The 23,373-nt window shown below is 37.0% G+C and overlaps 2 protein-coding genes across 2 annotated transcripts; one reads left to right on the top strand and one right to left on the bottom strand.

Annotated features, from left to right (window-relative positions):
* The first annotated feature begins 4,079 nt into the window (after positions 1 to 4,079).
* Positions 4,080 to 8,234, top strand: LOC115924168 (uncharacterized protein K02A2.6-like). The gene has a single exon (XM_030986022.1). It carries the CDS (start codon positions 4,080 to 4,082, stop codon positions 8,232 to 8,234), a length of 4,155 nt encoding a protein of 1,384 aa, XP_030841882.1.
* A 6,211-nt stretch (positions 8,235 to 14,445) lies between these two features.
* LOC575893 (dihydropteridine reductase) lies at positions 14,446 to 23,303 on the bottom strand. The gene is made up of 6 exons (XM_776257.5): positions 23,199 to 23,303; positions 21,603 to 21,792; positions 19,817 to 19,957; positions 19,054 to 19,162; positions 17,811 to 17,894; positions 14,446 to 17,105 (listed from the first exon to the last, which is right to left on the bottom strand). The coding sequence occupies exons 1-6, from the start codon at positions 23,283 to 23,285 to the stop codon at positions 17,006 to 17,008; spliced, it is 711 nt and encodes a 236-aa protein (XP_781350.3). The 5' UTR covers positions 23,286 to 23,303; the 3' UTR covers positions 14,446 to 17,005.
* Positions 23,304 to 23,373: the final 70 nt, after the last annotated feature.

The following is a 23,373-nucleotide window of genomic DNA, read 5'->3' as shown; positions in this document are numbered from 1 at the left end:
GATTCCCAACTTCGACCCTGGACCAAACACTTTACCTAGCCCTAGCCTAACCCTAACCCTAAACCTAACCCGAAACCCACTTTCAACCTTTATCCTAACCCTATACTTATGAGGTAATAAAGCTTGTAGCTATTGTCACCGGAGCATATGTTGGATTACCACCTTATAGCCCCTAAGATCATGACTTGTGAAAAAAGGAAATTTTTCTTAAATCACTGATAAATGAAAATTATTGCTCACTGTTTGTTATGCTTAACTAATCTTTAAGTCATAGAGAAAGAGTCAAAGAATATTGCTAACTTTTCCAAGGACAAATTGGTCCTATTTTTTTTTCTCGCCCCATCTTATAAAATAGTTGCAATTGATTCAAGTAGTGATACCAATCACTACTAAAAGATACTTCAGTTTGTAAGTTTGCGACCAACAAGGATCAATTGCGATAGTTTATAAGACAGGGGGAATTGTGCTTTAAGATATAGATTATCATTTTAGCATAAATGTGCTAGCACCAAACAGCTTTTAGTTGCTGGACTGAAATACCATGGGGTATGAATGATGTCCACTAGATTGATTCATTGTAGCTGAAACGGTAGAAAGTATTCAATTTTATATTCTAAAGATGTTCACAAGTTTCGTTCACCTTTGTAGTTGAAGAAGTTGTGAACAATTTTGCCATATGTGAACACCTCGGACATCCAGTTCTCATATGTAAGCGTCAATGTTTGAAAGAAAGTAGGGCCGTATTCTGAAAACGATGTTATCTTTTATGTTAAGAAAAACAATATTGTTTGTCATAACAAACTTGAATTGCGCGGAACTAACACTTAAAATTGGTGCTTGCTCAGATGTCTCTTAACTTTATGTGAACGCAACCAGCTTTGCATCAACTTGAATCATTGACACGTCCTAATCCTGATTTGTTGTGACAATTAACATCGTTTTACTAACATAAAAGACACCATCATTGTCAGAATACCACCCTAGAACCGTAGCAGCCAAGCAAAAAAATTCCCACCATTGCAGTATTCCAGCATTGTCATTATCGTGGCAGCCCGATGTGTTTTTGTGTATTCTGTTGTGTCCACGCACAAATCAAGATTTTTCTATTTGAAAATGCATTTTGAGTACTACTCGGTACTGCAAAATGACACCATGTACAGTGCATACGCGTCAAATGTACATATTGAAATTGTAGACTAGTTGAAGGTAGGTGTTGTCGGTCATGGATGTAGTTCATTTTATGGGGAGATGTGCCAGCATGCTGTGAGTAAAAACTCACTGTTTTGTTGAAGGAGCATAACTCAAAATTTCTTGGGACATTGAATGATAATATTACTGTTTGTTATTGATGCAAAGAGTGAAGAGAAGGAGGGACATAGACAGAAAGTGAGAGAAAGAGAGATAAAAGAAGAGGTGATGAAATAGAGGAAGATAGAGAGAGAGAGGAGAAGGGAGGGAGGGGAGAGGGGGAGGAGAGAGAGAGAGGGAGAGATAGAGAGAGAGGGGGAGAGGGAGAGAGAGAGAGAGAGAGAGAGAAAAAGATAGAGGGGGGGGGGGAGAAAAGTACATGTGGATTTACAGACAGAAAGAAGGAGAGAACTAGCTAAAAATGTCATTTAGCAAATCAAAATATCATACGTGCTAGTGTTCTGTTATTTTAGAGTTGAAATCATGGATTTAAAAAAATCTCCTACCGGTATTCTCTTTTTTTCATATCGGTTTACACTATCAAGTCATGAAATCAGGAGTATAATAACTGGTTGGGATCATGCTTTTAATGTATTTTTTAAAATAATTTTTGTAATAATTATTATAGATCCATTTTTTCTATAGGGAATGTACTATAGCAGGACGTTTTTATCAGATTCTACTTGCCATGATGTAGATCAAATTTCAAAGCTGGTTTTGTCTTTCATTTTGTTTTAACAGGAATTAAAGTGACTGTTATTAGGTATTCAACCTGCCCAGTTTATTGTATTTTCAAACTTCAACGTGTACCGGTAGTTACTTTTCAACAGAGGAATGTTCCGAGAATCTTGTTACATGAGAATGCAATTGCATTTGGAACTTAATTGTCATTAGATTTGTTTTCTGATCTTTGTGACTTTGAAGATTAGATTTCTGATATTGGGTAATCATTTTAATGGCGGTATTACACTCTAAAGTAATACAATTTATTTCATTTTTTGTACCTGTTTAGCTATCATATGTATTTCCATAGAACGCTCTGTTGGAGTCTACTAGAAAAGTCTAAGAAACTTCTTGAAAATCATCAGTACATCAGGGTCCTGTCTTACAAAGAGTTGCGATTGATCCAAATCAATCGCAAGTTTGCAAACTCCAATCTCTTATGTACACAGTTGCAATTCATATCAACTCTTTGTAAGACAGGGCCCGGGAGTGTGTATTCTATTCCCCCTGTTCAAAGATTTTGACTGTTAGAGAGAGATATGAGCAGGAATGGTTTAGTTTTATCCTGTTGTTGTTTCACCTGAACCCTTGTGTTTGTTTGGAATTATCCTCTTTCCAATCTATCTACAACTCATGTAGCTTACAATGCAAATCTTGTACGTTCTAGTTCGGTTTGTAACTTGTCGTGTTGTAGCTCTGTAAACATGTCCTATGTTCTAATACAAAGAAAATGTCATAAATGCAGTATTGCATTTTATTTTACACAATGTTGTGTCAATGATTATAATTTCTTTCCAAACGATGAAAATTTCATAAATGCAGTATTGCATTTTATTTCACACAATGTTGATTTCATAATTATAATTTCTTTCCAAATGATTATTTAAACCATCACGTTTATTTTGTACTATTAATTTCAAATTCTTACAATTGTGATCAGTGGTATGAAATTATATTGTAAATGACACCTTATTTTGTTACACAGTAACCCAGAAATCATGTTATATGATTATGTAGCGGATATTTTATAGATACTATTGAATAAAATGGAAAGTTTCGGGTTTAAGGTCATTCTTTCAATGTGACGAAAATTATCGGCAGTTTTGCCACCCCCATAGTACTTTACAACATGCACTAAAAAAACAGAGAAATTAATACTACAGGATATCTTCTGTCAACACTACGATTTATCTTTTCTTGAAACTTTCCATTAACGTTTTTGCAAGCAGTACAACTTTCAAGTACTTTCTTTCTTACTGAATGTTGACTAGTACTTTCATTAGATACAGGAATTGACAAGCCCATCGCGTGCAGAAGTTATACATCAAGTCTTTTTTAGATGTATTATGTTCCTATTTTTGGGCAGTTTTGTAATACTACTTCAACATAATCACTGTCTGTAGCTGTGTTTGTATTTGTATATTTTTACAACCTGGCTACATGTTGTTAATTCTCCACGTAGTCCTATTCTCTTGCATTGTATTCTTTACTAAATTCCTAGATGTTGAGCTAAGGCTCGTCTGTATTTGGTAACAGCGAAAAAGTATTGTATTCTTTTGTATTTTAAATTATCTTTGTTATATTTATGCATTCTGTTTATATGTAAAAAGAGTGTACATATTACTATGTTGTACATTAAACATGAAGAAACAGAACCAAGCAATTATGGATTCCATGGGTTATGTTTTATTTTGTCGACCACTGAGATGTTTCATAGAGAGTTTTAGTGTACCGATCATTTAGAGCCATTGTGTGATGAGAGAGTATTTTTGTTGGTGTGAGTGTCGAGTTATGACAATCTTCCCACAAACTGTCTCGTTTTTAAGAGTAGTACAGGGACCCTTTTCACAAAGCTTTTTGTCGATGACAAATGACAAAAATCAGTGACAAATCTGCTGATACCCAATTAGAAGCAAGTGTCATGATAATGAATATGTATCAGATTATGCAAATGTGACACCTGTGACCTCAGGAGGTCAGATCGCATGTGCGCGATGTATATGCGATACGCGTGACTTGATACCCAGTGCGGGGAATAAACACCAGACTATGGTTTATGGAATTCAACTACTTTGTTAGTTTGTTTGCACTTAATATGTGACATTGGCGACGAGGATTAATGTTTCTTGGATGTTGAATCTGTGGCTACGAGCTGGAAAAGTTTCAACATGGCATTCGCTGGAGCGGAATTGTTAGCGCTTCGAGGAGTTCCACACTTCGATCCGACGGGTGGTGCAAGTATTGTCAGCGGCAAGTGGAAAGCTTGGCTTGAAGAGTTCGAAGCCTACGCCGATAGTCGCGGCCTGTTTCTGGACGGATGTACGCCGGCCCAGGAGGCGCAACGAAGAGCACTGTTGCTGTACACTGCGGGGCCTGTGGTAAGGGAGACTTTCAAAACACTTCCCAATAAAGGAGAGAGGAATGAGTATCAAAAAGCCACAGATGCCCTAAATGCTCATTATGTTGTCAAACCTAATGCTACGTTTCAAAGACATTTGTTCAGGAAAACAAAGCAGGAAGATGGTGAAACGGTTGCCCAATTTGTTACCAAATTACGACAGGTTGCTATCGGATGCAATTTCGTAGCTGGGGATGTAGAAAACCAAATTCTTGACCAAGTAGTTCAGTACTGCAGAGCTGATAAACTTCGCAGGAGAATGCTGGAGAAAGGAGGTGAGCTCAAGTTAAATGATGCATTGTCCATGGCTGCTGCTCTAGAAGCTGTTGAAGGTCAATTTAACTCCATGTCATTGAGAGAGAGAGAAAGGCCTAGAGCTGGTGGACAAGTTCAAGTGAACCAAGTATCGTATGAGAATGACAGAAAAAAGAATTTGGAATGCTACCGATGTGGGAACAAAGGACATTTTGGGAAGGATGCATCATGTCCAGCCAAAGGAAAGATCTGTCGGAAATGTGGAGGCCAAAACCACTTTGCGACGATGTGCAAAAGTAAGGCCAAGAGCACAAGTGAGGCGAGAGGAAAAGTCAGAGATGGGAAGTCCAGAGATGGAAAGAAGTATAAGAATAGAGTTCGCCAAGTGGAAGGTGAACCCGGACATGATAGTGATGATGACAACAGCCGTGGCCGTGATCAGAGGTACTATCAATTTGCTGTGAATGGTGATCATGAGAAAGTCCCAATAATCATTGGAGGTGTCACAGTCCCAGTGATAGTAGATTCGGGAAGTGATTGCAATGTAATAGATCAGATGTTGTGGGAGAAACTGAAGAAGGACAAAATCATCTGCAAATCTACTAAGAGTACCAAGAGGCTTTATCCGTACACATCACAGATACCATTAACAACTGTTGGATGTTTCACAGCCACCGTAGAAGTTGGCAAGATGAAGTCGACTGCAGAGTTTGTTGTCATTAAAGAAAAGGGAGAACCTTTACTGAGCAAACATACGTCTAGAGAGCTGGGAGTGCTCCAGGTGGGAATTGTACATGTAAATGCGGTACAGAGTTATGCAGGTTTAAAGCAGGAGTTTGAAACAGTCTTCAAAGGAGTTGGGAAGTTGAAGGGCCGACAGGTGCGGTTAGCAGTGGATGAAACGGTGAAGCCAGTGGCCCAGCCTGTGCGAAGGACTCCATTTGGACTGAGGAAAAAGGTCGAGATGAAGATTGCGGAATTGATCGATCTCGACATCATTGAGCCAGTTGAACGCTCCACGCCATGGGTAAGCCCAGTTGTCATAGTTCCAAAGAGAAATGATGAAATTAGACTGTGTATCGATATGCGTAGAGTGAACGAAGCAATCATAAGAGAACGTCACCCCATTCCCACTATTGAGGAAGTCCTACAGGAGCTGTCGATTAGCAAGGTCTTTTCGAAAATAGACCTGAAGTGGGGGTACCACCAACTGGAGTTACATCCGGAGTCTAGAGAGGTGACAACCTTTGTCACTCATTGTGGGTTGTTCCGCTATAAGAGACTGTTGTTCGGAATCAATGCTGCTCCAGAGATTTATCAATATGAGATACACAGAGTGATAGCTGGGATAGAAGGAGCTGCGAACATATCAGATGACATCATTGTGCATGCATCGACCCAGAAAGAGCATGACAAGAGGTTGAAGCAGGTGCTTGGCAGACTGCGGGATGCAGGACTTACTGCAAATGCAGAAAAGTGTAAGTTTGGTGTCTCTGAGTTGGACTTCATGGGGCACAGACTGACTAGCGAGGGACTCAACCCAGGATTGGCCAAGGTGAAAGCAATTGCAGAGGCCCGTGAACCCCAGACTGCAACTGAGATGAGAAGTTTCTTGGGGCTAGTCAACTACTGCGCAAAGTTCATTCCGAACTTTGCTACATTGGCAGATCCACTGAGAAAGCTGACCAGAAAGGACACGCCATTTCAATTTGGTCATGAACAACAACAAGCGTTTAAGGCGCTGAAGGAAAGCTTAATGAGTGCAGAGACCCTGGGCTACTACGATCTAAATGCACCGACAAAGGTCATAGCAGATGCCAGTCCAGTTGGCTTAGGAGCAGTGCTGGTGCAGGTGCATGCTGATGGCCCGAGGATAGTAGCATATGCCAGCCGCTCGTTAAGTAATGTTGAAAGGAGATACTCTCAGACGGAGAAAGAAGCCCTTGGACTTGTGTGGGCTTGTGAAAGATTCCATGCGTATTTGTATGGAATAGAGTTTGATCTAGTGACTGATCACAAACCGCTTGAAGTCATTTATTCACCGAGATCTAAGCCATGTGCGAGAATAGAGCGGTGGGTTCTGAGGCTTCAACAGTACAAGTACAGGGTAGTCCACATCGCAGGAAAGTCCAACATAGCAGATCCATTGTCAAGATTGCTGAAGGATGATCAACCGAGAGAAACTTCTGTGTTGGAAACAGAAGCAGAGAGCTTTGTGCGTTTTGTGGCAGTCCAGTCAACGCCAGGTGCGGTGACAACGAAGGAAGTCGAAAGAGAATCTGAACATGATCCTGAACTCGAAGTTATCAGAGAGTGTATTCACAGTGGACAATGGGATGATTGTCCATATAAAGCATACATTCCCATCAAGGATGAACTCTGTATAATTGGTCAGTGTGTGCTGAGAGGTAGCAGATTGGTGATTCCACAGGCACAGAGGCCAAAGATGGTGTCATTAGCTCACGAAGGACACCTGGGCATTGTTGGCACCAAACAGAATTTGAGAACCAAGGTATGGTGGCCAGGATGTGAGAAAGATGCAGAGAAATTCGTCAAGACTTGTCATGGTTGCCAAATCACAAGCAGGGGTAATCCACCAGAACCAATTCGAAGTACTATGTTGCCAACAGGACCTTGGGTGGATGTAGCTGTTGATTTCCTAGGACCACTTCCGACAGGAGAATCTATACTTGTGGTGGTTGATTATTATAGCAGATACTACGAGTATGCAATCATGAAATCAACCACTGCAGAGAAGACAGTCAAAGCCCTGGCTGAAATCTTTGGCAGACATGGGTTACCTGTGACGTTATACTCAGACAATGGACCCCAGTTCATCTCAGAAGTTTTCGCAGAGTACATGAACATTACAGGAATTCACCACCATCGGGTGACTCCTAAATGGCCCCAAGCCAACGGCGAGGTCGAAAGACAGAACCAGAGTATAGTGAAAAGGCTTCGAATTGCACAGGCAGAAGGCAAGGATTGGAAGGAGGCCTTGCTGACTTACGTCGCAGTCTACCGGGCTAGTACTCATTCGACAACGGGAAAAAGCCCGGCAGAAGTGTTGTTCGGGAGAAAGATCCGAACTAAACTACCACAAATCCAGGACATTAGTGAGGATCAGGAACTCAGAGACAGGGACCTCCAAATGAAAAGTGGTGCAAAACACTATGCAGATCTGAAGAGGGGAGCCGTACATTCTGACATAGTGCCAGGAGATAAGGTGATAGTAAGACGTGATGAAAGGAGGAAACTAGACACGCCATACTTTAGCCAGCCATACACAGTGACAGCAAGAACAGGAAGTATGGTAACTGTGAAATCTCCTGACGGAGTCCTGTATAATAGGAATGTATCAAGTGTAAAAAGATACATGTCCCGAGACACTCATAACGAAGCTGCCAATCCCGAGAGGACAGATGGCAATCCTGAGGCGGTGACCGGTATTCCTGAAGGGTCGGACGATAATCCTGAGGCGGAGACCAGTACTCCTGAGGCGGTGACCAGAGATCCAGACTCAGAGGCAGCGAGCAACACATCAGGCGGTGACCAGAGACATCAAGATGGTGATACCCAAGCAGAGACAACAAACACCAACGTTCCTATGGCAGCTAGTAGACCACAACGCCAGAGAAGATTCCCTAAGCGATATGATGATTTCGTGTGATTCCAGATCAATATGGTGGGAATGAGCTCTTTGTAAAATAGCGACAGTGATATCGGAAACTACATGTGCCAAGGAGAAATGTTTGGAAATCATTGGTTGAAGCCAAGTTATGATTTAAAGGGTGTACGCCTTGCGCTGCCCATATTTGTGAAATCGACATGTTGGAGAAATCACCATGGAAACCAAGCGTACGAGGAAGTTGTGTTATGTGCTAAAATAATAAGTTCTGATACATATGTTTCAATATTACACATACATTAATCAATGTAAAAGGGTGTACGCCGAACGCTGCCCTTATTGTATGTGATAGGTGTTGCGAAAAACACAAGTTGAGTTGGAGCATCGATCAGTTTTCAAAAATGGATTCAATCATCGAAGAGAGTATTTCCAGAAACTTCAGCTTCAGCTAGTCGTATGAACGCTTGGAGATAACAGATGATTTACACGAACTCAAAACTAGAACTCAAATAGTATCCAGTGAACAGTTGAACTTTTATTTGGACCACAGACTGGATGCATGAAAGATATTGCATGAAAGATATTATATTGCATGTTATGTTTTATGTTGTTCAACAAAGTTGTTTGGAAGATAAAACATTTGGGAAAAGTTTATCGACCAGATAAATTTGTTGTTTGTTAGAAGTTGTTTTAAAAAAAAAAAAGAAACAAACAAAAGCAAATGCACCAAAGCATGTTTATTTCAGTAATTCACATATGGCTGAAACACAAGAACAAAAGAAATATTACAAGAATTTTCAGTGAAACTATAGTATAAAAATAGACCAGGATAAAGTTTCATTCTGGCAAAGGAGGGATGTCATGATAATGAATATGTATCAGATTATGCAAATGTGACACCTGTGACCTCAGGAGGTCAGATCGCATGTGCGCGATGTATATGCGATACGCGTGACTTGATACCCAGTGCGGGGAATAAACACCAGACTATGGTTTATGGAATTCAACTACTTTGTTAGTTTGTTTGCACTTAATATGTGATTTCACTAGCTTCTAACAAACACTGTCATTTATCACTGATGACAAGTTTTGTGAAATGGGGGCCAAGGTTTACCCCAGTCTCACCGACGAGACCGACGCTACACTGAACAAAAACGTCACTTCCGGTGACCAGAATGGCCAGGATTTTGTGTCAGTTTGGCAGTGTGTGACTTGGGTGTGACATGCTACACATCATGTATGTATATCTTGTATGTGATTGGAAAGACCTGTAGTCATATGAGAGAAATCACACATGTTACACATGAAAATGTGCTGGAAGCCTTAAGGGAGTTTCGTGTTGACTCATACAACACAACGCCCTTCTACCTCCAGCAGACTGTATGTTTAATAGTCCAGATTCTGAAAGCTTTTTCAGTTACCTTTTTCCTCTCCCTAAAGCATGGGTGGTCCATTAAACCAGCAATTAGTCAATGAGGATCCTCCAGATCTTGAACAACAACAACAAAATTAATCAAAAGTGACCACGAGCCGAAGCATGAGCCGAAGAATGGTGAACGCCCTAGTGGCACTGAGAGTTCGGTGAACACGAGTCACACAACACGAGTAGTAAACACAGCTGTGGAAAAAAATGTAAACAACACAAGTTCATTGGCGCAGAAAGATGTAAATAGTCGTACAACACACGATGAGCGATCGAAACAACGAAGTCTGACGGATCTTTGGTCAAAGAGCACACCTGTCAGTGCAAGTCAAAGCTCGGATCCCGAGAACAGCGATAACACTGACGGATATGAATCAACCGACCACCGATCAGAAAATGCGGAGAGCGACAAAGATAAGAAACGAAAAGATCGACAAGAAAGAAAAAGGAGAAGAAAGGGCTCAAACAAAAAATAGTTCAGGTAACTATACTCATCAGAAGAAAATCGAAGAAACGAAGGTGTTAATTGTTTAAATCTCTTTTCTCTGAATGTGAGAGGGCTAAGAAATAAGCAAAAAAGAAATATGTTGTTTCAATTTCTTGTTAGACAAAAGTCAAATGTAATTTTATTACAGGAAACATTTTTGACAGAAGAAATACAAAAAAAAATTGATGAAGAATGGTGTTGTAATCCTTATAAAGAAGAACGTGTCATTTCATACCAGATTAATTCACCTATCAAATGACGGTAGAGTTATAGTGGTTGAAATAGAAGCAGGAAAATTTTGTTGATTAATGTCTATGCACCAACTGAAAAAAAGAACAAAGATGTGTTCTATGAACGTCTATCTAGATGTATAAGAAATGTTGACAAATTAGATTCCTATGCATTGATTATTGGATGCAGAACAGTTTACAAACAGCCTAAAGAATATATAAAGTTACTGAAAAAATATGGTATGATTGATATTTGGAGAAAAATGCATAGAGATATAAAACAATTTACATATCGAAATACTCATTTAAACATGGCGTCGAGAATTGACTTTTGGATAGTGCAAAGTACCTTTAAGGAATTTGTACAGCGCACATGTATAAAACCCATATCTATGTGTCCAGATCATTGTGCTATTACCATAGAGATTATGATATCTGGCGTCTCCAGAGGATCATCGTATTGGAAGTTTAACAACTCCTTGTTAAAGAATGAGGAATATAAAATTGGTGTTAGAAATGTTATCCGGAACGTGACATTTGAACATAGGACAGAGTCTGACACTAGTTCGCAGTTTGTGTGGGACATGTGTAAATTAAAGATTCGTGATTATACTATTATGTTTTCCAAAAAAATGAAATTTAACGAAAGGAAAGTCTTATTTGAGTTAGAAAAGAAATTTGAAAGATTGCACGATCAAGTATGCAACGGAAGAAAAGAACGAGAAGAAGAGTTGACTAGTGTAAAAATGGAATTAAATGCGTATTACAAATATTTATGTGATGGTGCTAGAGTTAGAGCAAGGGTAACTCTGTTTGAAGAAGGGGAAAGTAATTCCAAATATTTTTTAGGCTTAGAAACAAGAAACGGTGCAAAACGATCAATCTCTTGTTTAAGCATTGGGGGAAAGTTGGAGTACGACAAGGACAAAATCTTAAAGTTTATTGAGAAGTTTTACTCAAGACTCTATAGGTCAAATGAGTGTAATGAAGAATTAATAGATTCATACATGACAGAAGTAGAAATACCACGTCTAAATAGACACGAAGCAGATGCATGCGAAGGGCTCGTTACAATGGAAGAGATTACTGAAGCGATAACAAGTATGAAACCTAATAAAGCACCAGGGCTCGACGGTTTAAGCGTAGAATTTTATAAAGAATTTTGGTCAGAAGTAAATGATCTGGTTCTTCATAGTTTGAACGAGTCTTTTGAGAAAGGACACTTAAGTTATTCACAAAGGAAAGGCGTTATTACTTTATTGTTTAAAGGTGGAGATAAACAGGAACTTGACAATTGGAGACCAATAACTCTTTTAAATATAGACTACAAGATATTAGCGATGGTTTTGACCAAAAGGTTACAAAATGTGTTAGCAGACATTATTAATGAAGATCAAGTAGGCTATTTAAAGGGTAGAAGCGGTATTTATAATGCTAGACTAGTTCAAGACGTGGTTGACTACCACAGGGGCGTACGCAGGATTTTTTCAAGGGGGGGGTTTAAAATATTTTGCTCCCGAAAATTTGAAAATCGCGCCGGCCGAAAAGTCGCTCAGTGGGGGGGGGGGGGGGGGGGGGTAAGCGGACACTTTTTTTTTTTTTTTGGGAGGCCAAAAAAAATCGCAACGACTCAGCCGGCAGAAAATTCGCTCAGTGGGGGGGGGGGGGGGGGGGGGGGGGGGGGGGGGGGGGGTAAGCGGACACTTTTTTTTTTTTTTTGGTCTCAAAATTTCAAAATTTGACATTTTTTTACGTATGGGGGGGGGGTAAGGTCACCTTATTTAGGTTAGCCGGGGGTATAATTTTTTTTTTTTTTTTTTTTTTTAAATAAAAAAAAAAAAAAAAAAAAAAGCCAAAGGGGGGGGTTTTTAGGTTTTTTTAGGGGGGTTTACATACATGAAAATACCAAAGGGGGGGGGGGGTTTGAACCCCCAAAACACCCCCCCTGCGTACGCCCCTGGACTACCATCATTTAACGGCTAAAGATGGGGCAATTATTTTCACAGATTTTAGAAAAGCTTTCGACTCGTTGGAATGGATATACATTGACGAGTGTTTGCAGTTATATGGTTTTAGGCAATCCTTTCGGCAATGGATTGGATTGTTATATTCAAATCCAAGCTTATCAGTTACAGTAAATGGATGGTTTACTGGTAATATTAAACCATCTAGAGGCATAAGGCAAGGTTGTCCCCTGTCTGCCCTACTTTTTATCCTGAGTGTCGAAGTTTTAAGCAACAAAATAAGACAGAATGTAAATATTAAAGGTATTACTATCGGAAGACACAAAACAGAAATTAAGGTAGCTCAACTGGCTGATGATATGACAATTTTTGTACAAGACGTTGAATCTGGAAGGAAGGTAATAAATGTGATTGAAAATTTTGAAAGGGTATCAGGAATACATTTAAATACGAATAAAACTAAAGCTATATGGTGTGATACTTTTGTTAAATCTCTGGGTATATACTTCAGTAAGAATAAATCTTTGAGTGTGAATATGAATTGGAAAGTAATTATCTTAAAAAGCCTTGTTATTTCAAAATTGATTTATACAGCTCAAGTTTTATCATGCCCTATGGAATGGATAAAAGCGTATGAAAAGTTATTTTATAACTTTTTATGGGGTAATAGAGCAAAAGTGAAAAAAGAAAACATGATAAATACTCTTCAAAACGGAGGCATGAATATGGTCGACATGTGTACGCAATTTATGTCTTTACAAATAAAATGGTTGTTTAGCTTCTTAAGTTTTAAAGAAATCCAAGAAAAGAAAGGGAAGTGGATAATTTTTTTTGAGTATTGGATTGAAAAACTGGGAGGGATTGATATTATTATGAACTGTAAATGTTTACCAAAATATGTGACTTCTTATAGAGGAAAATACCTGATTTTTATTGTGACTTACTTTGTACATGGTTTACTGTAAAGCAAGTTAATTATGTAAAAGATATACACCACACCTATGGAAGTGTTACAAAAGAAATGATTTGGTTAAATTGTGATATCAAATTTAAAGGAAAACCATTGTTGTATAAAAATTGGATAAAATCGGGTATATTATTTTTAGGGGATATAGTGATAGGAAATAGATTTTTGACAGTCAAAGAATTGAAAGATAAACTTATCTATTATGATGGTAGATGGTTGAGTGAATATGCAAAAATAAGAACCGCAATACAACAAAGATGGAGGCGAATCATAAAATATGGCGAACAAGTTTATGATTTCAACGATTACAAACGTAAATTAGTTATATACTCTAATTTGAATTTAAATAGTTTTGAATTTTCAATACACTCTATTACTGTGAAAAAAGTATATACGGAACTCATAAAATTAATCCAAAAACCATCTAGGGCGGTAGACTTCTGGAACAAAACCTTACAAACAAATGTTACTATAAAGTGGGACTCTTTATGGTTATTTAAATTGAAATATGCTCGTGATAATTATTTGATACAATTCAACTTTAAATTTATGTATAATATTTTACCAACACCTGTTAATTTATTCAAATGGAAAATCAAAGAAAACAATTTGTGTTATTACTGTAATAAACCTGGTACTATTATACATGTATTTTTTGAATGCGAAAATATTTACCGATTTTGGAACGTTATCGAAATATTATTATGTAACTCCTTCTGTAAAGATTTTAAATTCTCACCCATTTGTGTTGTATATGGTTTTCATGACGCAAAAGAAAATGTTATAGATATTGATCTAATACTTCATTATGCTTTATTTGCAATCTATAAAGCGAGTGTTGGAAATCAATTTAATAAAAATGTAGTGACGAGAATAATAAGCAAATATTTTTTGTTTATGTTAGAATACAAAATAGAAGTTGAGGAAAACAGAACTAAAACAACGAATCTGAATATTATTAAGTTGAAGGAAACTATAACTAATTTAAAATCTGCTATTAAGTAAATAGAAATATAATTTGATTTGACCTCATTTAGACATGTGATTCAGTGATTTGTTATGAATATTTATGTACTATGATGTTATCCATGAATTTACCTGAATAAAGATTTATTTCAAAAAACAAAAAAAAACAAAAAATCAAAAGTGACCACTAAAAATCACAAAAAGTACACAAAATACTCAATTTGTCAATGAATATAGCTGAATATTTATTGGAGGTTCATTGGTCTATACCGGAAGACGGGGTCGACATGACATACCAGTATCTTTGACAATCAAATTTATTCACAATCATTCTTAATTGTCAAACATTAATTTATTAAAATCATCATGATTCGTTCACAACTAACATGTTTACTTAACATTGAAACATCAGACGAAAGTTGATACAGGTTTATTTATTCATAGTATTACCCTGAAATATACATACATACAGTACATTTAGATGTCTACCCTTCAGCTTTTATATTAAATTTATACCAATCAAAAACATCTACTGGTATTAATAAATGAATACAACATTACAATTCACTTTGTTTGAATACAAGAAGAAATTCACAAATGAATTTGTATTGCTGCATTAAAATCCATTTAAATATACCCATGATGCACAAGGCGAGGCTGATGAAGAGCGCCATTCATATTTAAGGAGCAGCACACAAAGGAAATATAAGAAAACAAGAGTTGGAATTAACCAGGCATGGTCGATTTTGCCTGCTTTTCTTTGAATCTTCAGCACCGATTTGAGCAAAGGTCACAAGATAACCTAGGTACCTATTCATCTCACTAATCTGTGTTCTTTACAATATTCCTCCATTTGATACATGATACCTCTCCTACTATTAAAAATGATATCAAATACAGATTTAAAAAAATAATATTAAGGATATAGGCAGCACGAATATAATGATGGATTTTACAAGAAAACCACCCAAGCAAAGATAAATAGAAGAAAACTAACTGCTGGATATAAAAAAGAGCAGAAATTCAAAATGCAATACGCATGATTTTGTATTCAAAGTTTTCTTATGTTTGTAGAGAGGCATCATTATGAATTGATAAAACTTAGTAGTTAATAAGCATTCCAAATTCAAATTAAAAAAATACAGATTTCTTAAGCCAAAGCAAAATTAATTCCACATTTTGTTATCAAAATTGTATTCACGTTTCCATAAAGCAAATGAATAAAGTGCACAAGAAATTGCCGGAAATATTGTTTTCTTTTCGGAGTCATTAATCATGTGTATTAATTCAATTGTTGTACAAAAGAAAACAAACGTCGCATATATTTTCAAACGTCCATGATTCTCAGATTATCTTGATATATATTTAGCACAAAAGTAGATGAAAGAACATTTTCGTAGAGGAATGCGACAAACGGTTCATAAAACCAACCATGTAAAACAAGACAGAACAGTAAATGGAGAAATGACCAATGATTTGGAATGTTAAAGAGCAACTTAATAATAAAATAATAACAAAATACTGATGGGGCAAGTTGTGCATGCGATTTATTCACGTCTAAACCAGTTCGTAAAATTGCTAACCGTCCATAAAATAAATCCATAGTGATTTCACTTTGCAGCCTTGTAAGAATTGTAATAATAGACTCTATGAGCCACAAATACAAGAATAGATATAATAAGCATGGTTATACAGCGACTGAATAATTGAGGTAACAAATGATACATAAGGACAAGATAAGTTGGGGGACAGGAAGAAAGGGAAAGTGTTCTATTCCTGCAAATCTTAATCAAAATCTGTTGAAATTCATCTTGATATATGAACCCATCAACATTTTAGAGAAAAAATTATGATAAAGTCAAATCCAAAATCCAACACCTTAACCATCTATTTCATTCGGTGACCATTACACAACATAAAAGCAGATAAAATTCCTAAGCCCCCTAAATAAAGAGGAAAGACATCACCAAGATACCATGTTTTTGTTTTAAACAATCTTTTCAGCATGCATGTTCAGTATTCCATGAATAACTTTTGGATTTGATTGTCTTAACAAAGTTAATTTTGACAGAAATGCCACAAAGATTACATTACCTTCTACACACATCAAACGTTAACAAACAAGGTTTAACCAATTACTGAAAACAAAATGAGGGTACTGTTCAGGTGACTTTCAATGGTTTTGTGCACAAAGTTATTATGACAAGCCCCCTTGTGACATAAAATTCAACCACAAAATATGAAACATACATGTACATTTATTTCAAACAACTAATTACAGAGGGGCAAAGACTTTGTTTTACTTTTCCATTTTCAATGTTGCAATTTGATCTCCTAATATAAATACGGTTAAAACTGGGCAAGTCCCAGCGCTTTCCGTATGTTTCTGACCTCATGTAAGACTGTAGTTTACCTGATCATTGTATGAAGTTTCTAGCCGTACTAGAGATTATATCAGACCAAATTTGAAGTGAAATGACACATCTGATGTCAATTTTTGTCCATTGGTATGGAATACTTTGGCAATGATGGGACATCTAATTGGGGGGGGGGGGGTGGACTTGTCCAACTACATAGTTGTAATACACATATTCATTACTTTTTGACATGCAAACAAACACACAAGGTTCACACTGATACATTTTCTTTGGGCTGATCCTGATCCTGAATACTGGTCAATGGTCAAGGCATCTCAAGCAGACACGGTCGCAGGTGATACAATGGTCAGTCTAGATAAGGGGGGGGGGGGGGTAGGTGATGGACATGTGATGGATATCTAGGCCATGACAAGTTCTGTGTTTCCTTCTTTGGTAATAAGCTGGACCAGAGACCCACTGTCTGGACGTTCCTCTCCCTGAGACCACTTGAATAGCAACCTGGCATAAGAAGAATAGTATGACGTGCATAAAAGGGCTTCAGCTATGCCTTTATTATCACAATAACAATTGGCTTCCAATATGCAGGGTGGTCCACAAGGGTTTTATGATGTAACAGCAGGTTAAAATTAATTCCTAGCTAAATGTATAGATGAATATTAGTGATAAAATAAGTTTGGAAATCCTTTGAAATATTTCTCAGACTGCACCAGACAGCCCTAGACCACGGCCACAAGGGACCTTGTGCAAAACTCACATAACTTCCAAGTTACTATTTTAAAAGTTTGCCCTTTTTTGTGTGGATCACCTTGAAGATGGTTGATTAATCCAAAATGGTTATCTAAAAAATTTCAAATCACCAAATTAAAATTACACAGATTTTCAAGCAGCACAGACAACACAAAGTGCTAATACAAGACCACAAAAAAGGAATTCATTGTCTGTTGGTTGTGCAGAAAATTTCCCATCTATAGAAAACATAATATGCTGCAGTCAGCCTGAAAAATTCACTAAATGGAGTAAACGATATATTTGAACTCGTAGAGAAATTCAATTTCAGAGTCATCAACGCCTTTGGTAAGTTTACACATTCATAAAAGGAATGAGTTTCATCAGGTAAGCTTGCCATTTCAATCATGTGGTTAATTTTGTTGGCTCAGTGTTTATCATGTTGACTTGTTTTAGAAGAAGAGAAGCGGTACTTACTCAGATACGTATTCCAGGGTAGTCCAGGAGGAGAAGTCGGCATTGGCCATGAACTTTCTATTCATCGGTGTGTCTAAGGTTACCCTGGAAGAAAAAGAAAAAATAATAATATTAATAATACTACTACTAATAATAAAACTAATACTACTCCTAATACTACTACTTCATATAATATTAATAATCAAGATTTATAAAGCGCTTTATATGAAATACCATCTCTAAGCACTATATAGATATTATTACCCTAGTCATTGGATTAATTTAGGCACAATGCGCCATCTCCACTCCCTGGGGAGTATTCTTACTCTATGGCATGAGAGGCTTTTGTCATCATATCAGGTCCCAGGTTCTCTCCTGGGTATGGAGTGGCAAATGTAGATTAATGCCAAAAGACATTGCTAAAGGACAAGAGAGCCATGTCAGGGATCAAACCCACTACCTCTGCATTTCAAGTCAAGTGCTTAAACCACTTGACCACAACAATCCAAAGAATTAAAAAAATAAATCTTTATCAAAGCATGATACGATATACTAAGTTGATCTGCTTATCCAAGTATTGTTCCCATAACAAAATATCTTTTCTTAAAATAAAAGTAGGGGTAAATAAATGGTTTCTCTAGTATGCCTTATATCTTACTGTTAAGATCAATTTATCCCCTAAATGTTTATTGACGTACAAGTTTTATTAAGGGAATGTACCATAGACGATTTAGAGTGCAAGTGACATTTTCACCACAAGGCATTTCTTTACTGAAAAATTCCAATTGCCTCATAAAAACCTACCGCATGACCTACAAACGTTGTAAGATCATCTTTACATATATGCTTGCTGCTTATTGGATTTAATCAAATCTGACTTTGAATACGTGTGAATGTTGCATAAGATGGGGTTAAACTTTCATTTTTTACGTTAGATTTTATTAGATTTTTCAATATAAATGCAGACCAAATTCAAGGAATTTCAAGCACCCTTAGCTCTTGATACATACATTCTCATCTTAGAGTGAATCATTTACTACTAATGTCATTTTCCAAAGACTTAAAGCCCATCTGTACTAGTTTGGCCAGGGGGATAATACCTCCCTGCAAGGTCACTGACAGGTGTTTATCTCATCAAATCAGCTCTCAATTAACATAAGAAAAAGGGCATCATGGGGACCAACATGCACCGATTAGGCATTGTTTGCTATGTAGAGGGCGCAAGTAGCTATAAGAAGTACAGTGGGGCTTTAAGATCACTTACGGTAAGATGGCAAGAGCTGTAGCGTTGGCTGGTAATCCACTGTCATCAGCACCAAGGCCTTTAGTCAGCTGGTGGACAGCAGCCTTGGCCATTCCGTACCCCATCATACCTACAATCAATCATTCCAGGAATAGCGACTATTACTCAATGATTTCTTGGTGTTCTTGGTGTTCTTGGTGTTCTATCAGTATTGATAACCAAACCCCTCCCCACCCCCACCCCCCCCCCCCCCCACCCTACAAATAAAAATGTTGCTTTTATAGTTGAACTGGATACAAAATATAACATCACTGATTAATATTATGACCAAAAGTGTACACATTTTTGCTCTTTCGATTTGCTAACTTATAAATAGCCCAACATAATCTTTAATCGTTTGCTACCATGTACATGTATGATTTTTTTTTTAAATGTTTATATTTGCATCAAACAAGGAAAAATAAGGATTTATCCATGAGAATATATCGGGTAGGAAGGGAGCAGTATGTATACTGTATCCATAGGAAATGTTCTATTGCCCCTACATGTAGATGAGCCATTAATGTGTACTTGGTAGGGGTGGGGGGGGGGGGCATTTTCTTGTTTCCCCGAGTGCATATACATTACAAGCTAGCGCCTATACCCAACTCTATATATTTGACAAAATAGAGCCAAGCAATTGGCACCAGAGAGAATAACAGAGCATTCCTCATTAAATGCCCATATTGATTTTTAAAAAATAAAAAAAATCAATATCTAAGGATTGTTTTGCAAGACATCTCACCTGCAGTTCCACCAAGGGCAGGTGATGCACCAGTCAGCTGGAGTAGGCCACCGTCCTTCAAGTGCCTGGCAGCAATTCCAGCCGAGATGACCGATGTCCAGCAACTCTGTTTAATCATCATGTCAGCATTCTTCACCAGGTCTAAAGGGCAATTAAAAAATTTACATTTTGATGAGACAGGTCACTTATCCCCTCCCCCTTCTCTCCCTCTCTCTCTATTAAGTGAAAGAAATGTTATCTAGTAACATAAATTGTTTTAAACATCATTACACCAAAATTATTCTTTTTAATCCACTAACGAGTCTAAGTAATTATTGAGTTTTTGTCTGCAATGACCTTTAAAAATGTTTCCAATGTTCTGTTCTTGGCATCTATTCAAAATCTTTAGGCTGTGAAATGTAAAAAAAAGGTGATTAGCTTTTTGTCAAAATTCCATATTTGTTGTGCCCAAAACTTTCTTTAAATTTAAAGATACTCAAAACTACACATATAATAATTGATCCTGTCACTTTTTTCAGTTGCGATAGGCATACCAGAAGTTGATTGTAAGAAGGAAATTAATCTTAGAAAAGAAAAGAAAAGAAAGCTGAATTGAAACTATCAAACAGTATTCTCCTAAGTCCTCACTGTGTTATCATCTCATGAAGATAGCATTGTGGGAAATTCTATAATTCTACAAGATTTCATTTTTTATCAACTTCTCACTAAAATATGGGATATCTCACCATCTTAAAGTACTCAAGATAACCAAGTTTTAAACAAAGTGTATTCTACTGTAAAATATCTGTCTATTTTCTTCCAAACCTGATATTACTGCCCTCTACATGTAGTACATTAATATTTTTGGACTGGAGAAAGAAGCATAATAAATAAGCCAAATGAAGTTTGTTTCTAATTCCAAATACTTTTAAAAATCAATCGCTATGTCGTCATCTAAGGGAGATAGCAAATAGAGAATTGGTCTTCTTTACAAATATTTAAGAACTCTCTTATTAATGCAACTTTAGTCAAGATTGATGAAATCCAAAAAAAGAACAGTTATAATACCTGGTTTTCTGGATAATAAAATCACATTTCATACTTGCATAGCACATATTACATGATATAACAACCTTTTGTGCTTCAAAAGAGCTTTGAAAATTGCTTTCAAGATTGCTTCTGTGTTGACTAGATTGACCTAAAGTTAAACTAGAGCTCTAATGCACTTCACTACAAGCCTATATCACTGTTAAAGGTAAGCTGTAACTTTGGATGTGATGACACTATTCTCTCTTTTGAATACGGTATGCACAAAAATACCATGTAAGATGGCTGTATCTTCCTCAAAATGTAAATATTTTGAGGGAAAGGGAAAGTTTCACAGTGAAATGACTTTCAATCTTTAAAGTTATTATACTAAAACTAGGGGACATATGAAAGAGTATAAAGTAATTTTTCCTGTTCATTGTATATATTAATTGTGTTTATGTATGATTAAGTTCATTTAAGTAAAAAAAAATAATCAACTGCTAAAATGATGATAAACACAACACATATTTTTTTTAACAATCATTTCTATATTAGAAAAATCAACATAACTGTTCGACTTAGTGTGTAATGAATTGGAAACATTTAGATATTGGATATTACTTGTGTTTACGTATGATTAAATGATTATAGTCTGTTAAGTTAAAAATAATCAACTGCTATAACAATGATAAACACAACACATATTTAAAAAAAAAATCATTTCTATATTGGAGAAATCTACATAACTGGTCGACTTAGTGCATACTGAATTACAAACCTTTTGACTTGGCATTGCCTCCAGCCCATCCTCCGGCTACACAGAGGATTGCGTCCAGCTTTTCACCAGAGAGGGCCTCCTCTACCTTGGAGTAGACTTCTTCGGACTGCAGGGTCCAGGCATTGAGCTCACTGATGATAACATTTGCATCTGCTTGCTCGTTAGGGGACAAATCAGCTGATAAAACCCACTAGGAAAAGAGGAAAATTAATTTAAAATAGGTACATCAAATGAGAATGTAGATTATTTTCTATTTAAACAAGAGTCTTAACTCTACAGTTTCATAAAGTAAATATCAATTCTTTATCTTTCCTGAGCTGGTGCAATTTCGCATTGGGGCGCCTCAAATCATAAAATGTGATTCCTTTAAAGTTTAAAGGGAGTCCCTCGTCAGTTTCCATGTGCAGAAGGCCATAATTTGCTGACACCAGACTTGGTGGGAAAACCATTAATGGGAGTACAAATCTGCACACAGCAAACCTGTTGGCCAGTCAAGAATTACCCCTTATCTCTCGGAGAGTCTAGCTTCGGATCCCGCTTCGGATCGGGAGAGGGGAAAGCAAAGCATTACATAAGGTCGAATGGTCATAAAACTCAAGGCTATCCCTGGTGATTGACAACACCCGTTATTGGGTAAACACCTGAACGGTGTTGATTTCCCCATGAGAGCTAACTACTGAGTGTCTTTAAATAAAATTGAACATTGTCATCGGCATCACCAAAAAAATGACCTATAATCTTGATTTTGGAGAAAATATGTATCAGGCTTAGCAGAGATGCATTAAAACACACCAGTTAAAACTAGTGGTCAAAATGTATTTCCTTGGATGGATAAATTAGGCACCCGGTTAAAGTACACACTAGAGTCTCTAGACTAGAGTCTAGAGAGCAGGCTATTGCCGGGAAAATAAAGAATCGTTTATTATAAGATCTGGATGCCAAATAAATACAAATACAAGTTGGCCGTTATAATTGCAAGAGAAAACAAGAGGAACTTCATTTTTATTGTACTCTCCAAAACAAACAAAACGGTGAGGCCCCATTGCTCACTTGCACGCTTGTGATAAAACAGAACTAGATCTATGAAGTTGTAAACCATCATGATCATCAATAAGACTCCTAATAAATTGTGATACTGGTGTCAGTATTGTGATAGGCCTAGTGCCTTAGGCTTAGTTAGTGGTGAATTAATTATATTAAGATCTAGACTACAATTTGTTATTTTAATTTCAGTTTCCTTTATTGATAACTGAATTTTCTTATTATTAAACTGAAGATATGGCGTAGATCTATGTATTCAGTACTGAATGAACGCCACAAACAACTATCAACAACAACAGTCTCTTCAGAGAGGACACCTTTAGGCTTAAAACCCCAACAAAAACAAATACAACAACAGCAACAACAACAACAACGCTCACTTGCGCCGAGTCGATGCCGACACTGCACTGCCCCAACAAAAGTCACAACAGGTGGGACTGTACTAAACTGTGTACAGAAGAGCCTCATGTTACAGATCCAAATTTGTACTTTAATTTTCAAAAAATGTTTCCCGAAGATCAGAAACGCTGGAAAAATAAGTTCTTAACAATTTACCCAGTTCTTTGACTTGTAAAAGTTCACCAATTGGGAACCAAGGGCCCCTTTTCCACCATAAACGAAGACACGGGAGTTAGCTGCCATTTTGATGAAGTGAATGGTGAAGAGTATAGTAACATTTTCTAGTTTTTGGCATGTTTTGATATTTTTATATTTTGAAATAATTATAATT

This window comes from Strongylocentrotus purpuratus, unplaced genomic scaffold (genome assembly GCF_000002235.5).
Source record: "Strongylocentrotus purpuratus isolate Spur 01 unplaced genomic scaffold, Spur_5.0 spur5_scaffold_15, whole genome shotgun sequence".
NCBI lineage: Eukaryota > Metazoa > Echinodermata > Echinoidea > Camarodonta > Strongylocentrotidae > Strongylocentrotus > Strongylocentrotus purpuratus.
This window is presented reverse-complemented; position numbering and strand designations above follow the sequence as displayed.

Excerpts from the sequence above, each read along its gene's own strand:
- LOC115924168 (XM_030986022.1), top strand. The coding sequence starts at position 4,080 with ATGGCATTCGCTGGAGCGGAATTGTTAGCGCTTCGAGGAGTTCCACAC.
- LOC575893 (XM_776257.5), bottom strand. The coding sequence starts at position 23,285 with ATGGCAGCTAACTCCCGTGTCTTCGTTTATGGTGGAAAAGGGGCCCTT. Across the intron at positions 19,958-21,602 it reads AGGCAATGCCAAGTCAAAAG|ACCTGGTGAAGAATGCTGAC; the intron begins GTTTGTAATTCA and ends ATTGCCCTTTAG. Across the intron at positions 17,106-17,810 it reads ACCCTGGAATACGTATCTGA|GTTGCTATTCAAGTGGTCTC; the intron begins GTAAGTACCGCT and ends TTCTTATGCCAG.